Genomic DNA, 17,395 nt, shown 5'->3' with positions numbered 1-17,395 from the left:
GTTTAGCCCTTGCTGGGTTTCACGTTTTCCATCTTCCTGTGTGAATTTCAGCTACAGCTTCTCCCCTCTTCTGGGTCTTTTCTGCAGGGGTCTGGGCAGGGAGGTGCCCAGTGGGTGCTGCATCACACCAGCAGGGGGCCTCAGGCCCCAGTCCTGCTCCCAGAACTGTGCTCCTGTGCCTTTGGGGTGTATTGTGCCCCTCTGACCACTGGGTGGCACCCTGGCTCCATGACCAGAGGTCACCTCTTCTGACTTGTCTGAGCAGTCAGGGCGGCTTGCCTCTGTTACGCAGCCCTGGGCCTGTCTCAGAGTCGGCCCTGGGCGGAACTGGAAATTGGAAGAAGTTTATGTTTACTCCTTACACCCCTACACTGGCTTGGTGCACAAGCTACTCCAAGTCCCACCTGTTACTTATTCTTTGCTGGCCATCACATTAGGCTTTTCACGCAGAAGGATCTTAATAATCCCATAGGCAGTAAATAATATGGACAAAAAGACCAGCTTGCTTCCTAGCAGTCCTCCATGTTTTGGATCTCTCTTCTCCACACCCTGGTCATAGTTAAGATTTCCTAGGCTCTCTTACATGGTGCCAGTCATTTTATTTGCACGATTTCCTTTAATCAATACAAATTTACCCTATCAATAAGGTATGTTTTAAATCTTCTCTTTGTATAGGAGGGAAACCAAGACACAGAGAGGTTAAATAATTTACCTAAGATAGCACAGCTAGTGTGAGGTCACACTGGACTTGGAACCCAGACCATCAGGCTGAGAAGCCCTTACATTCATTCATTCATTCATTCATTCGTTTATTTTTAGTTTAAATTCCACTAGCCAACCTATAGTACATCATTAGTCTCAGAGGCAGATTTCAGTGATTCATCAGTTGCATATAACAGCCAGTACCCTTCACCCAGTTACCCCATCGCCCACCCACCGAAGCCTGTTAACTGTTGTGCCAAGCTGCCTACCTCTGGGGAACGTACAGTCTTACCGCCAGCTCTCTCCGATCGAGGCCTTTGATGGCATATAGTTGGCTTGTCACATCCCATCTGTGCCAAATGCGGCAGTAAATGTCTATGGGTTAATCCGTCTCCCTCTTATACTTGTATCGACCAAGGGCATTTCTGGAGGTAGCCAGGGGTGACCCTGATTTCAAAGACGGAGCTTTTTGTTGGGGCATGTGGAGGGGTCTGGCAGCCCCTTGGATCACAGTTGCTCAGCCCGCTTCCTCCTTGGCTGAATGGACAGCCAGCATAGGGACTGTCATTTGATTTTTGGCCCCATTCCCGGCCACGCCTTCCTTTATCGGGGCTCTTGGGGTGCCGCATCACTCCCTCTTCTCTTTTGTTCAGGCCAGGTGCGGCCTCGCGCAGGTGCACGGTCTAGGCCTTCAGGGCACTAGGTTCGCTCTCAGCATCTTTAAGAGGAGCACCCAGTGCCCCGCCGAGGTGGGAGGGGGAGCAGCTTGCCTTAGGGGACCCTCCAGCAAAGAAGGTGGAGGAACCCGCCTTCCTGCCATCCCTGCGCCCAGCCCGGGTGGTGCAGGACACCGTTCCGTCCCATCCCCAGCCTCAAGGAGGTGGAGCGAGAGGAGGCAAAGCATTCCCTCCGGAGGAGGCCCGAGTGTCTCTCCAGGCGGCAGACCAGGGCAGAAGGACCAGCCCAGGGCAGAAGCCCCACCGTGGATGGGGCAGCTGGTGCCGCCGCCAGGATGTCCCCGCCCCCCTCCTCAATTTCTTTTATTATTGTTCCCTGGTTGTAGTCAAGAGTTTTTGAAATTTGCAACCACCGAGGCTATCCAGAGGACGGAAATCTTCGAGTACTGTCAGATGCTGGGCCGCCCCCAATCCTTCATCCCTTCTTTCCAGGTAACGGCACCCAGGGGAGGCCGCCAGCCGCCGCGTTTCCAGGGGTGCTCTTTGGCACGGAGGGCGGGGCCAGGTCCCCTGCGCTGGGCGCAGGGTGCGGGGGTGCTAGGGCCCGGGGGCTGCCTTTAAGCGGCCGCCCTGCTGCAGGCCCGGGCCTCGCCTGCCCCGGGAAGCGCGCGCCCTGGGCCCCGCTCTGCTCCCCTGGCCCGGGCGGGCGGGCGGCCTGCTCGCTGCGTCCCCTCGGCCCGCGGGGCTCCCGCAGACGCCCCGCCCTCGCCCTCTTCCCGCCCCGCGGGGCTTCCGGCCGGCAGGGGGCGCGCGGGGCTCCAGTCTCTGCTCTGCGTCCTCGCGGCGGCCCTCGGGCTTCTCCAGGGCCTGCTCTGCTCGGGGTGCGCGGCAACACACACGCTCACACCACACAGCACGTAGTCACACACACACCCCACAACACACACACTCGCCCCATAACATACTCACACCCCACAACACACACAGTCACACTCTACACCCCACACACACACTCACACCCCACAACACACACCCACAACACATACACTCACATACATAATCACACCCCACAACACACACACACTCACACTCACACCTCACAACACTTACAGTCACACACACTCACACCCCACAACAGTCACACACACTCACACCCCACACCCCACATACACACTCACACCTCACAACACTTATAGTCACACACACACCCCACAACACATAGTCACACACACTCACACCCCATAACACACACACTCACCCCATAACATACATACACATTCACATACACAACACACACACTCACATCCCATATACACACTCACATCTCACAACACAGTCACACATACTCACACCCCACAACACACATACACACACACTTACACTCCACACCCCACATATACCCTCACACCTCACAACACATACAGTCACACACACTCACACCCCACAGCACAAGGCACAAAACCAAACCTTGAAAATGACTGAATTAGTTATGATAAGGGAAGTGACCCCATTAGTATCTTCTTCCAGTGTCTTACCGAAGACTGTCCTTCCCCAGCAAAGCCGTGCCAGAGCAGCTCCTTCCAGAATAGTCTTCTCATCTCTCTCTCATCTCTTTGGTCATCCCACCTTTCAGTCACCTCTGGGCTGAGGGTAAGGAGATTAGCGAGTTTTAGTAAGTGTGCTTTAGGTGCAGGCATTGTGCTCTTGTGTTTTTAGAGGATTGTTTCTCATCCCCTGAGGTGGGCACCATTACCCCCATTGTGCAAACGAACAGCAGCTCAGAGGAATTCCATGGTACTGGCTCACATCTCTTGCGTACCTACCATTTGTTCTAAGACCTTTATGTGGTTTATCTAATTTAATCTTTACAACAACCCGGGGTAAATTGTATTATTAGCCCCATATTATAGTGAGGAAATTGAGGCATGGGCAGGTGTGGTGACCAGCCCAATGTGGCACACCAGCGTGGAGCTGGGATTTGACCTCGGGCCTGTCTGATTCCCAGAGCCTCATGCTCCGTCTTGCTCTGCCACGCACGCTTCTGCGAATACTTGCCGGCCCTGCGCCTGAGTCCTTTCTTCTTGAATATGTCCCCCCGCTGGTGCCTGGTCCTAGGGTCTGCACCCACCAGGGTTTCCAGATGGGTGGGCTTCCTGGGAAGAAGTAAGTTGTCTGCGCATTTCCATGGCGACCGGGTCTCCTACGGAGACTGCGCTGATGTGACTCTCATCCCTTTCTCAACAATGCAGGACCTGCAGGCTGGATTTGAAATTGTGCCCATAGCCAGATAGAATGCCCCAGATAGGATGGCACGAGGCCCTCCTTGATATTTGGATGGCAGAGTTAGCGGAAGCTGGCAGTCAGCTGACTTCCAGGAAGTCTTATCTACGCTTCTCTCCTGTCCTGGCCTGGGTGGACGAGTCACTGGCCCTGTTCCTCTTCACAGGTATATAAGCTCCTTTATGCTTCCCGTCTGGCAGATTATGGCCTCGTGTCCCAGGCCTTGCATTACTGCGAAGCCATTGGCACGGCCCTCCTCAGCCAGGAAGAGAGCGATCACCCTGTGCTATTAGTGGAACTCATCAAGGTGAGTTTCTCAAAGGGTTCTCTGCAGGTGTTTTATCTTCGGTGTTCAGAGAAAGCTATTGTAAAGCAGCTTAGACTCTGCATCCCATCTCTTTTGAACATGCTAGAAAATTGGAGCCCGTGGCTGTCTTTGACCACATATGCATGCCCAGGTGTGATAAGCAGAGTCCTGACACCACACAAAGAAGCAGGCAATGGGCGGAGGGTGGTGGGATCGGGAGCCTGGAAACCAGGCGTGTGCTCTGCCAGAAACTTGTTCTTGCAACTGCTTTTCTGGGACAGTAAAACTGCACGTTACGGAGAACCGTTCTAATTATAAACTCTGGACTTAGAAAATATAGTTTAGTGATTAAAACAGGAAATGATCCTTATTAAAATGCTTTTAAATGCATGGAATATTTTATCACATGTGGGATACGTTTTAAAAAGAAAACAAAAACAAATCAACTTTTAGTTCCTGGGGAAGAAAACAATCAGGCAAATAGTTGTTCCAATTAACTAAAGAAAAATCCATTAGCTGGAGAGTAAAACAGCAGCCTACTGTCAATTTTTGCTTTGCTTTAGATGAGTGTTGGATTCTGTAGCCAACCAATGTGTAGCGCTGGGCCCCCTGGCCCTGGAGTGTCCGCCCGCAGGCTGGCGGTTACAGCGAGCTCAGGGACCCAGAATAGGGGACCTGGGAATTTTGGGACTTAATGATGGAGTAGAATCTTGCAAGACAAAGTAGTCCTCGACCATCCCTTGGAAGCTGGTTTGAAATGCAGACTTACCCCAAAGATACAGATGCAGTGAAATGCTGGGACACCTGCACCCCAATGTGCATAGCAGCAATGGCCACAATAGCCAAACTGTGGAAGGAGCCTCGGTGTCCATCGAAAGATGAATGGATAAAGAAGCTGTGGTCTATGTATACAATGGAATATTACTCAGCCATTAGAAACGACAAATACCCACCATTTGCTTCAACGTGGATGGAACTGGAGGGTATTATGCTGAGTGAAATAAGTCAATCAGAGAAGGACAAACATTATATGGTCTCATTCATTTGGGGAATATAAAAAATAGTGAAAGGGAATAAAGGGGAAAGGAGAGAAAATGAGTGGGGAAAATCAGAGAGGGAGACAGAACATGAGAGACTCCTAACTCTGGGAAATGAACAAGGGGTGGTGGAAAGGGAGGTGGGTGGGGGGTGGGGGTGACTGGGTGACTGGGGGGCACTTGATGGGATGAGCACTGGGTGTTATGCTATATGTTGGCAAATTGAACTCCAATAAAAAAAACAAAACAAAACAAAATAAAAATGAAATGCAAAAAAAAAAAAAAAAATGAAATGCAGACTCTGGCCCTACTCAGAATTCTGGGATCAGAATTAGCATTTTAACAATAGCCCAGGCGGTTCCTGGGAGCACCAAAGTTTGGGAAGCACTGTTAGAGCAGACAGTTGCAGGGACGTAAAGCTGGGTAACGAGAGTTTCTTCTTATATATCTTATTGACCATCTAACACCAAGATGGATTAATTGCTTATTTATGTTGCAATTTTGGGAAGGTAACTGCTGAATTGGCTACCCGTCAATTAATTATCCTTTGTAATCTAATTTGCAAAGGAGTTAACACTGTCCTTCTCTTATTCCCTTATTGCCTCTTTCCCCATGTCTCTTTCTCCTTCTCTCCTCTCTTACCTTCGCCCCTGACCCGGCTGGAAACCTGGCACAGCTAGCAGAGAAACTGAAGCTGTCAGACCCCTTGGTTGTAGAGAGACGCCGTGGAGACAGGGACCTGGAGCCAGACTGGCTGGTGAAGCTGCGCAGGCGGTGCAAGGAGCTAGCGGTGAGTGGGCTGGATCCGGGCCAGGGGCTGAGACCTTTGTTTCTCTCTTTGCTTCCCCTAGGACCCGGTAGCCAGGCACTGACCTTGGCAAATCCCCAACCCTGTGGTGGGCCGTGAAGTCCCCCTGCACCCACGAGGCACAGGTTGACCTGGGAAGGGATGGCACTCAGCCTCCCAGCCACTGCTCCCCTGACTCTGGTGGAAATGGTTTTCTGTGTCTGCCTGTGAGGCCCTGGGGCCCTCTTGCCGATCTCCCTTGCCACCCTTCTCTGTGGTCCTAGAAGATGCATTTTATGACCATTAAAGCTTTCATCTCTCTGTTAGGAACAATGGATCACAGTGGACCTGTGTCACTTTCATGTAATGTAGGGCAATTGCTTAAAAGATTTCCAGGCCTTTCGTTTTTGTTCTGACAAGTGCAAAAGCTGCTGGCAGTAATTGTAACATAATTGGAACAGGGCTACTACCTCCATTCTCTTTTTGCCACCGTCTCTAAAGACAGGACAGGGTGGGGTTTCCAAGGCACCGGTGGCCTGACTCCCACCATGCCCCGTGCACATGGGACCCTGGGCTCCACAATTTGATCCCTCCCACTTTCCCTTTCTTGGGGAGACGATGGATGGCGTTGGTTTTCTGGTCCCTGCCAGCTCTGAGCAGGGCTGAGGCCTGGCTCCTGCTCTTGTGCCTCACCCAAGAGCCCTCGGCAATCAGGTGAGGCTCCCCTAACTCACCACTCCCTCTGAAGTTTCTTTTGGGCTTAGTGTTTTTTTTTTTTTTTTTTTTTTTTTTTTTTTTTTTAAGATTTTTACTTATTTATGAGAGACAGAGAGGGAGAGCACACATAGGCAGGGGGAGAGGGAGAAGCAGACTCTCCACTGAGCAGGGAGCTCAATGCAGGTTTCGATCCCAGGATTCTGGGATCATGACCCGAGCCAAAGGCAAACACTTAACCAACTGAGCTACCAAGGTGCTCCTTGGGCTTAATTTTTAAACCATTGTTCCCTGTTCTTGCTTTTCTTTGTGTGGCTTAAAGAGATTTTACTTTATTTCGAATAGCACAAGGTAACAGGAGATGCTGCGGATCCTCATTCTGCTCACTCAGACACTTCGGGAGCCAGAGAAACAGCAGGTACCTGTGCCGATGACCTGACGTGTGAATGGCTGACCCTCAGGACCTGATCATACGAGACACAGAAATGAGAAAACACTCACCTTGCCCTCCCTGGAGCATGGCCTTGCCCATATAAATCTGATCGGTTGGTCCAGGCACCTTCTCTCCCTACAGCTCTGGCGCGCATCAGGCATCCTGACCCGTCGAAGTTCCCTCATTATGGGAGTTTCTGCCTCACGTTCAGGCTTTCATACTCATTGTAGCGTGTTGTGATCTCACGGTTTCGCCAGCCCTAGTAGCTTCTTCCCAGCTGAATGTATTTCTTGAGGCCACAGATGGTGGATTGTTCATACTTCATGTAGGTGTTGGGGACATAGGAAGATTGATTTTGAGCTATCATTTTTGAGTTTTGAGCATTCAGTTGCTACACACAGGCACCATACATTTCACGATGTTTTCTTTTTTTTTTTTTTTTAAGATTTTATTTATTTATTCATGAGAGATGCAGAGAGAGAGAGAGAGAGAGAGAGCCAGAGACACAGGCAGAGGGAGAAGCAGGCTCTATGCAGGGAGCCTGATGCGGGACTCGATCCCAGGTCACCAGGATCACACCCTGGACTGAAGGCAGGCGCTAAACCGCTGAGCCACCCAGGGATTCCCCCATTTCACGATGTTTTCAACACATCCTTCCTTTCCCTTCAGGCTCCCTCTGGGCATTGGGTTGGGGAGAAAGTATTACCCCAGATGGTTCTGTGCCCAGCTACCCCCCTCCTATGGTGGGGTCAGGACAGGGCTTCATCTCTTTACTTCTAGCCCTTTCCCACCCTTTAGCACTTCCTTCACGGGTGAGCAAGGGGAGGGCAAAGAAGGCAGGCCTTGGTTTCTGTTTCTCGGCTTTGCCGCTCTGTCATGGAACCTGTGAAGGTCAGGACTGGAAGGGAACCAGGCTGGGAGTTTTTGAATGATGTTTCTCCTAGGAAGCAGCTATGTCTCTTGTCACCCAGTTGAGCATGTGGGTCAGCAGCACCCCAGCCCCGTGACCTTGGGCCGATCACGGCCCATGTCTAGACCACGGTCCATCTCATCGGCCACATGGAGGAATGCAGCCACGCTCGCTTCCAGGGCCGATGCTCCGACTCTTTAAAAGCAAGCCCATCATGTCTGTGGTCTGATTCAGGTTTTAACTGGAAACTGTCTATGTTTCAGACACCCCAATCCGTTAGGAAATCCTTTTTTAAAAATATTTTTTTATTCATGAAAGAGAGAGAGAGAGAGGCAGAGACACAGGAGGAGGGAGAAGCAGGCTGCCTGCAAGGAGCCTGATGACTAGAACCCTGGGATCATGGCCTGAGCCAAAAGCAGATGCTCAACCACTGACTGAGCCAGCCAGGCGTCCCAGGAAATCCTTTAAACGAGAAAGCTTATCCAAAAGCAAGAGTGTGGTGTTAAATGAGGTGATACTATCTCTTCTCCCAATATGCTTGTTTAAGGCTTGGAGATCATACACGGTAGTGAGGGAAATCATTTTGTAAACTCTAAGTCATAAGCAGTGAGAGATGTTACATCACACTCATGGCAGCCACATCAAGCAGGCTATCTCTGTGACTTCTTTCCAAAGAGGGCATGGGCAGGAATGGTCCTGGTGTGATGGGTCCTTTCTGATGCCACATTGCAGGTCTCAGTTCCTCCTTTTGCTCTATGTCCTCAGAAAGCACTTTCTACCATGATCTTTCGGGACATCCAAGCGACTCAGAAGCCCTTGGGGACCGCTCAGCCTTGTGGCCAACACTGGAGCAGATGGGCCCAGCCCAGCCCAGCCCACAACAGCCCTTTCTCTACCAGCCCGGCTCCCACCCAGCAGGAGGAAGTGTGGGGCAGATGGGTGTCCCAGTGCCTCTTTACTCGGTTGCCGGGACCAGTGGTAGCCTGGCAGCGGTAGTAACTCCTGGAGGAGGAACCTGGGAGGAAACCCAGCAGATGCACCCACCCCCTGGTAAGAGCTATCAGGAAGGCTGGAAACCTGGGGGTGGGGGAGGGCGCTTTGAGGGGAGGAAGGAGAAGAGAGAGGTGGGGTCAGAGCCGATAAGCCCTGAATGGTGGGTGCGGGGCCCCACGGAGGGCCTACTATTCAGCAGCCCTGGGGCTGGTACTTTGCATGCTCCTGAGGGACATTGTTCCCTTCCTTTGTGGTCTGCCTCTCCACTGGGAAAGCATAACAAGGCCAACAATAGTTACTGTCCCTCCTCTCAATGCAGAGTCCCTAGAAGAGAGGAAGGAGAATGACAGGGACGTGAAGCTGTCATACTGCACCTGAGAGCTCACTGTCAGGGGTTGCTAGCAGAGACCCACTCTTCTGTCCTGCCCCCAAATGAGGTGATGGGAGACAGAGGGGCTTGATGTCAGGGCCCTGATGAGCAGGGCTGAGTGATACCAGGGGAGTGCTGGCAACCAAACAAGAGGATTAGATCTTAGACCTTCTAAGATAGTGTCCTGTCCAGGACAGGAGGCTCAAATGGAGGGGAAGGTCAGGAGGATCCCTGTGATCTAGATCCGTGTGGCCCTGGTTTCCAGGATTCTGAAGGAATGGACTTGGTTCTAAGTAGAGGTCAGGTGACCAGCATGCCTTGGGGCGGCTGGGATCGAGAGGGTTGTGCATGTGGACTTGGCGTTTACGTGACCCACTTGGGATCATGGGCTTGGACCTCCAGCTACTTTGCGATTAGAAAAGCTGACTGCATCCCCTTCCTTCCTCAGGTTAGAAGGAAAAAGCCCAAGTTCCAATCACTGTGTTTGTGTTTTGTGTCATAGTAGAGAACACGGTATCTCAAGGAAGTTTCCAGCATCCTGATGGTCAAAAGGTCGTTTCCAAACCGCAGGTGAGAGGACAAAGCACAGCAGATGCCAATGCCTACTCTGATGCTTCAAGCTTTCTCCAGTGGCCCAGACTTCTTAGCCTTCCTCCACCTGGCTCTAGCTGTCCCTTCCACACTGCACCTTGTTTCTTCTCGTTTCTTTCTATGCCACATCTTGGTGGGAACGGGGGCCATGTTCTTGTTCATATTCAATCCTACCAGCCAGTGTCCATGGGGCGAGGAGCGGCAAGGCTGAGTTTCCTTTTGGCCTTAGAGACCTCTCACATCCACTCCTCACCTTGCACCAGGCACCACCACACCCCTCCCTGTCATGGGAGACTCTGGATGTTTATGTCTTTATTGTAATTTTTACCTCACTGTTTTCTCAAGAAGGATCAATGGCAGCTGTGTCTTTTCTCCTCAGTTAGGCTAGAAGGCCGTGGAGGATGCGGCTCTGTCTCACTGATCCGGCTAGCTAGCTTCCCAATGGATGCACCCTTCTGCCAACAATGGGTATTTGAGCTTTGCCTGGCTTGAAGGGTGCATTGTATACCTTTGATCACATAAATAGTGGCCACTTTGTATACATGTCTCAAGTAGTAGGCGCTGCAAGACCTCAAAAACTTCCATGCTTTCCTTGTTTTTTTCTGACTGAAAAAGTAGTACATTATTGTTATAAAAAACTTAAAAAAGAAAAAGCATCATAAATAATCACATATCACTCATGTTTCTAAATGTATATATAAAATTTTATTTCATTTTGTTAACACTATTATTATTATTATTTTTTAAAATTTTTATTTATTTATGATAGTTACACACACACACAGAGAGAGAGAGAGAGAGAGAGGCAGAGACATAGGCAGAGGGAGAAGCAGGCTCCATGCACCGAGAGCCCGACATGGGATTCAATCCCGGGTCTCCAGGATCGCGTCCTGGGCCAAAGGCAGGCGCTAAACCGCTGCGCCACCCAGGGATCCCTGTTAACACTATTAAATGAGGTTTTCCATATCATTCATAAATGATTTTTAGTTATTTTTAATTTTTATTTCATTTATTTTTCAAATTAATTCTTTTTATTTTATTTATTTGAGAGAGTGAGAGCGAGCGAGCACAGGGCAGAGGGCAGAGGGCAGAGGCAGAGGGTGAAGAAGCAGGCTCCCTACTGAGCAGGGAGCCCAACGTGAGGCTCGATCCCAGGAGCCTGGAATTACGACCTGAGCCAAAGGCAGATGCTTAACTGAAGGCAGAGTCACCCAGGTGCCCCCACAAATGATTTTTAATATTGATAGATAAAGTCCATTGTGTGAAAGCACCATCATCCATCCATCCATCCATCCATCCATCCATCCATCCATTCATTCATTCACAAATCCTGAGTTCCTACAACGAATGTCCCCAGTATGATCCCTGGGGACACCCAAAAACCAGACCAAGCTTGCTCTCATGCCCTTCTGTTCAGTGGAGTTGATGGCAAATAAACAACTGTGTGCATGCAAGGTTTTACTTTAGATGGGGTGGCCAGGGAAGGCACCCCTGGGGAGGCCTGATCAGAGGTCAGAATGAGGGCAGACAAGAGCCAGGGGAATGAGCGTGCGAGGTGGAGGGAATAGCAAGAGCACAGGCCCTGAATGGGACCGACTTGGTGCAGGGAGGAAAGAACAAGGGACCCATTGTGTGTAGAAAGTGGGGAGAGTGGGCTGAGAAGCAAGGCCAGAGCCGTAGAGAGAGGCCGGATCACACAGGGCTTTCTAGGCCACAGTGAGGAGCTCCAGGTTTCGTTCATCATTCCCACATGGTTAAACATTTCAAGTGTGTCTCTCTTCCTTTTCTCTCTTTCCTCCTCTCTGTGAATTCCCTTCCCTTCCCCTCGTGTATAAAACCCAGTGGCGGGCATTCTAGTGATGGACGCGCAAGCCTTGTCTATTTCTTGAATTATGCAACCAGGAAAAATTCCTAGAAGGAGAGTCCGACTGCTTAGGTTTGGATCCTCGCTCTGCCATGTACTGGCTGTGTGGCCTCAGACAGGTTGTTTAATCCGTCTGTGTCTTAGTTTTCTCATATGTAAAATAGGATGATAATAACCCACCTCACAGGACTGTTGTAAGGATTAAATGAATCACTCTACATAAAGTGCTTAGAATAGAATTTACTACATATTAAGTGCTAGACTCAAAAATTGAAGCTTTTTCAATTTTTTGGGAAAGTATTTTCCAAAGGTTGTACCGATTATGCTTTTTTTTTTTTTTAAAAAATAATAAAATGTAAATATACTAACATTTACATCACACAAATATCGTGTGATTCTGCATATAGGAGGTACCTAAAAGAGGCAAGTTCATGGACAGAAAGAGTAGAGATTACTAGGGGTTTCTGAGGAGGAAAAATGAAGAGTTAGTGTTTAGTGGGCAGAGAGTTTCTGTTGAGGTCAATTAAATGTTCTGGAAATGGAGATTAGTGGTGGTTATACAACATTGTGAATGTACTAATGCCACTGAATTATACACTTAAAGATGGTTAAATTGGTGAATTTTATGCTATATATATTTTACCACACACACAAATCTTAAGGCCCATGGGCATATTTTGCTTCCCACTGGTGCATTTTGCAGTTGATCGTGAGCAATTTCTCTGGGAATGAGCTCTAGGATGAGTTAGGGTCGGTGGTTGGGTGTGTGGATCCCTATGGGGTGTTTCCTATCTCACCTCTTCTCCACCAGGAGCCTTCCACATCCTCTGCTCCAGGCTTCAGCACAGTTCTGGAATGCTAACGTGGGGAGTTAACACTGGCCTAAAAGCCCATCAGATTAGGGATGACACAAGGACTGGGATTGGGTTCTGGCCTTGTCTTGAGGCCTTCAGCACATTATTTTGCAGAGCTAAGCCCTCTTTCCTCATCAGTAAAATGTGATCCTGTAAGGCCATCCCACAGATTAACTGAGTGGGGCTGGTGACAGAGAACATGTGACTTGCCTTCATAACCTGTCAAGTGCCATAAAAACGTTAGTTCTTATTTTCTTTAACTCCAGGAGCCACTGATTCCCAGATCACGAAATACTTCTGAGAGTTCCACTTCTTCAGTCAAGGAGGAGGAGGAGGAGGATTCCTCCGATGAGGCAGATAAAAAATCTTCCCAAAACCCGACACAGAAAGGAAAGCTAGGAGATGTGAAAGAGAACACAAAGGTGGAGGGTCTCGTTCTGTTGCCGCTGTTCCCTTTCCAAATGGTGGTGGTGGGGTGGGTAGGGTTGGGAATCTGGGCTTTGGCTGGGCCTCTGACTCTCCACCATCATACTGGAGTGGGCCTGTCTCCTAGTCAGTGGGAGAAGCACACCTGGAGGCCCTAAATCTCCTTCTTTCCCTTCCAGAGTTCAGGGTTTGGCTGGTTTAGCTGGTTTCGCTCGAAGCCCACCAACAACGCATCTAGCTCTGGAGAAGACTCATCCGACAGTCCCAACTCTGAGGTAAGCGTGAGGGTGTGAGGGCAAGGACTCTTCCTCACTTGTTGGCCCTTTGGAGGAAGTTTCCTCAGAACCTCTGAGACCCTGAGCTGGCATCTGGCAATCGGCAAAGGCCAGCTGGGTCTTAAAAATCAGGATGGAGAATATTAATTTTAGGAGGCCAGTAGTTGATTATTGAGTAGAAGAGTGGCACTAGAGTTTTGGGGTGGCAAGTGGAGTTTCGGGGTGAGTACCCAGCAGCAAGGTCAGAGGTTGAGGCTGCAGTTGTGGGCACTGTGGGAATAGGGGCAGCCGGCATTTGGTAACAGTCAGTACCCCTAACACTGCCTGTCTTTCTCCACTATGCAGGAGACCTCCAGAGCATCTTCTCCTCCTGAGGCTGGCCCCGGCCTCTCACTGACCTCTCTCCCAGCGCCCCAGTCTCTGCCAGGCACCAGCACCTTGTCTGGGGCCACAGGTAACACCAACCTCATGTCCTTTGGGCTGTCTGTGGGCTCCCTCTGCTCCTCAGGTATTGGGGGTGCCTTCTGGGAGTGGAGCCTCCTCCGCCCTGAGCAGTGGAAACTGCTCTGTCTGACTCATTGCTTTCTAGGCGAGGGTGAAGTCGGAGGATCAGCGTCCAGTGGGGGAGCAGCCGAGGGCACTGGGAGTGGAGGCGTGTCTGGGCCTGAGGTGAGCAGCCCACAGGCTGGAGCCTGGGGCCCAACCAGATGCCTGTGTGTGTCAGGACTGAATATTCATTGTGGGCTGGAGGTGCCATCCTGTGAGGGACTCATGGGGAACTGGAGAAAGCTTCTGTAGTAGTCTGCCAGGGCCATCATGACGAAATGTCACAGTCTACAGCTTAAACAAAGTTATTTCCTCACAGCTCTGGAGGCTGGACGTCTGAGGCAGGGGTTGGCAGGGTTAGTTTCTCCTGAGGCCCCTTTCCTCAGATGGCCATGGTTTTCACATGGTTTTCCCTCTGTGTGCACCTGTGTCCAAATTTCCTCTTCTTATGAAGACACCTGTCATAATGACTGAGGGCCCTAGTGACCTCATTTTACCTTAATAACCCCTTTATTTAAAAAAATTTTTTTCAAGGTTTTATTTTAAAGTAATCTTTACACCCAATGTGGGGCTTGAACTTACAACCCCGAGATTAAGAGTCACATGCTCTACTGATTGAGCCAGCTGGGTGCCCCCTTAATTACCTCCTTAAAGACGCTACCTCCAAATACATTCAGGAGTACTACTGGGGTTACAATTTCAACATAGGAAGTTTCAAGGAGACATAATGTAGCCCATAATGACTTCTCCAGGTGAAGTCTAGAGAATTGCCTCTTTCCCTGTCCCAGAGTTCACCAGTGTCTTTGGCAAGGACTGTAAAAAGTTCTTGATGAATTGTCCACATGGTATGGATTTCATGCCGACTGCCAGGAAAACATTTTTATTTTCTTATGGTTGGGTTAGAGCACTCTTGTAGTATTTTAGGCCTTTCAGAGAATATGATATTACTTTTTATGATGCTACCAATATAACTGTGGCTTTTTCTTCTTCTGAGCTTTAGGCATTGCCTCTGCATTGCCTCTGCATCGCCACCCCAGACCCAGGGGTTGGCGGTGCCCACTTGAATCATGTTTGTTTGCTTAAATTCCCCAAGGTCTATCAGGAAACCTTTTTCATCTGCATCCCTTGACCAAAGTTAATGCTCAGGGAACCCCTTGATGTTCTGGAATCAGAAGTGGTGATTAATAGGGTTTTTCTATTATTTTCCATCACAGGCTGTTTCCTCTGAGCTTTATTTCAACCCTGGTGTTCTGCTTCCCCCAACCCCTTTGAAAGGAAGCGTTCCTCTCTACAACCCATCTCAGGTGCCCCAGGTAAGGGATCCCTGAAGGAGAGAGGTTAGGAGCACAAATTTTGGATGAAGGCGATCCAAGGTTTTAATCGTAGTTTGCCACTTACTGTATGTGGGCTCTCGAGCCAATCACTTACTGTCTGTAAGACTCAGTTTCTACATCTGGAAAGTGGGGTAGGCAGTAGCTACTTCAAAGTGTAAGTGTGAGGATTCAATGGGAGCATGTGTGTGAAGGGCCTCACACACAGAAAATGCTCAATGTCACTATTATTAATACCACTCTTGCCCTTTCACAGGTCTTGAGTCTTTGAGAGACACATAAGTGTTGGTACCAATGGTGTGGAGATACCATCACTCCATCCTGGGGGTGAGGGGATCATTGCAAACTTTGAGAAAAGCTAAACTTCCTGCTCTTCAGTGACTTGGGGTAGACTGACTGCTCTCATGTACTCATTTGGCCTCTCCTCTTCATAAAATTGAATTTCTTTTGCCATATTTAAGAGGTGAAGGTGTTGGGTGAAAGTAAATAATTAGAATATCACCACAGGAAGCCAAATGCAGCTTGAGTGTTCTAGACTCAGGATGCCCTAACTCAGTCCAACCAGCCAGCCCTAGATGGAGTCCTTCTTGGGGCTAAAATCTCATGCAACATTTGTTCTGTTCCAGCTCTCCATGGCTACCAGCCTGAACCGACCGAATCGCCTAGCTCAGCGCCGCTATCCAACCCAGACATGATGAGAATGGTCACCCATCCCAGGCTGGTCTCCTTCCTTGATCTGCAGCCCCTCTGCCATATTGGGCCCCCCAAAAGGGTCATGCTGGCCTATTGCCTCTACTAGGACAGGGTCTTCCAGGACACAGCCCAGTCCAGTCTCTTAACATTAGCTTCAGAATGATGGATGGTACTACACGGGCTGGATGGAAAAGCTGGGTAGAACAGCAGACTGGAGGGGAGCAGAATGCCATGGTGGGAGTATTCAGGGTGACAGCCTCAGATCCTCAGGAAAGTCAAGCCTAAGAACCCCTCAGCTGGAATCAATGATAACCCACTGGGCTCTGTGGCAGGCAATTATTTGGGGGAGGTGCCCAGAGCAATTTCCATGACTAACATTGACACATTCCTCAATCTTAGTTCTAGACCAATTCACGGCTCTAGTTAGCAAAGTTTATATACTGAAACTTGATTATTGCTTCCCGTCAGAACTCCCTCCTCAGTGACATTTCAGCAGTTTCCCTCTTGGTCCTAGTTTTGTGCACATTTTTATGTGCTTCAGATTAATTATATTTCTCTCACTTTCTTAGCTGGTCCTATTTTTTCACATTCTGGCATCTGGCTATCAAGTTAGATTGCTGTAGGCATCATATTGTCATGGTAACTACCGAACCTAATGATGCAGATGGATGGAACATCAGTATAATAAATGATGGGAAATGTTTCCTAAAAATTCACCCCTTCCTTAAGAGAGGAGGAGGAGTGCCTGATAGTGTTAATACCACCCTTCCTACCTCAGGCTTTTGCAGATGGATGTTTGGAGGGTCAGTGCAGCCAGAGGGAGGAGGGGGACATCTTGGAAATTTCCAGTTCTCTTTTCAAACCCAAAATAGGGATGACTCTTGCTGTTTGTCAGATTTGCTGCAAATTGCTCCTCACAAAGAACATTTTTTTCTATCTGTAATTGTACATACAGGTTTTGTACTCTAATGTACTACAGTTCTGATGTGGATGGCGATTAAAACAGATGATTTTATAGCAAATGCTTGTCTCTGGCTGATTTTTGCGGAGGGAGAGAGCACACTGAACACACTTCCCTGAAGTGCTTCTAATAACGGTTTCATTGTGTGATAAGGTGCGTGCAGCTGGAAAGAGCCCTTTGTTAATGGAGAATCTGGGGACTGATCCTCTTAACTTCCAAGTCTACTCTAATGTTATTTTTTCAATTTAGAAAATATGGACAAAAGCGCCTCTGATGCAAATCAGTCACTCCATTAACTAAATACTGCATTTTCTGTTCTCTGAAAAGTTTATTCGTCTCTCAGATTAAATTAGGAAATGTATGCATAAGTGTTTTTTGGACCAAGAAGGCCCTCGGTAAATGCCGTTTCCTTACTTCCCCTAAAAGACAGCTGCTCCTGCCATTTGGTGCGCTGACATCCAGTGGTGGCATGATGGTGGCAGCGTGTGAGTTTCAGAGGAACCAAGTGGTTTCAACTTGGATCTCAGTGGATTCACAGTTCATCTCGTAACCTTGAGCAAGGTTATGTAACTGTCCTGTGGTTTAGTTCCCTCAACTATAAAATGAGGATGCTAATTACGATAGTATGATAGTCCCTACCACAT

General features: G+C 49.1%; 1 protein-coding gene across 5 annotated transcripts in view; it reads left to right on the top strand.

The window, feature by feature from the left end:
- Nucleotides 1–16,812, top strand: part of SEC16B (SEC16 homolog B, endoplasmic reticulum export factor) — a 56,407-nt gene extending 39,595 nt beyond the window's left edge. For all 5 annotated transcript variants that reach the window (XM_072830748.1, XM_072830747.1, XM_072830745.1 and 2 more), the window contains 12 exons: nt 1,766–1,871; nt 3,826–3,966; nt 5,680–5,793; nt 6,850–6,922; nt 8,613–8,897; nt 9,713–9,780; nt 12,786–12,941; nt 13,125–13,220; nt 13,566–13,674; nt 13,810–13,889; nt 14,981–15,079; nt 15,724–16,812. In XM_072830748.1, the coding sequence (XP_072686849.1) occupies nt 1,766–1,871; nt 3,826–3,966; nt 5,680–5,793; nt 6,850–6,922; nt 8,613–8,897; nt 9,713–9,780; nt 12,786–12,941; nt 13,125–13,220; nt 13,566–13,674; nt 13,810–13,889; nt 14,981–15,079; nt 15,724–15,792 (1,396 nt within the window). In that variant the 3' untranslated portion in view covers nt 15,793–16,812. The remainder of the gene's footprint in view (nt 1–1,765; nt 1,872–3,825; nt 3,967–5,679; nt 5,794–6,849; nt 6,923–8,612; nt 8,898–9,712; nt 9,781–12,785; nt 12,942–13,124; nt 13,221–13,565; nt 13,675–13,809; nt 13,890–14,980; nt 15,080–15,723) is intronic.
- Nucleotides 16,813–17,395: the final 583 nt, after the last annotated feature.

Source organism: Canis lupus, chromosome 6 (genome assembly GCF_048164855.1).
Source record: "Canis lupus baileyi chromosome 6, mCanLup2.hap1, whole genome shotgun sequence".
Classification (NCBI taxonomy): Eukaryota; Metazoa; Chordata; class Mammalia; order Carnivora; family Canidae; genus Canis; species Canis lupus.
Note: the sequence above shows the minus strand (reverse complement) of the source record. Positions and strands in the feature narration are given on the sequence as shown.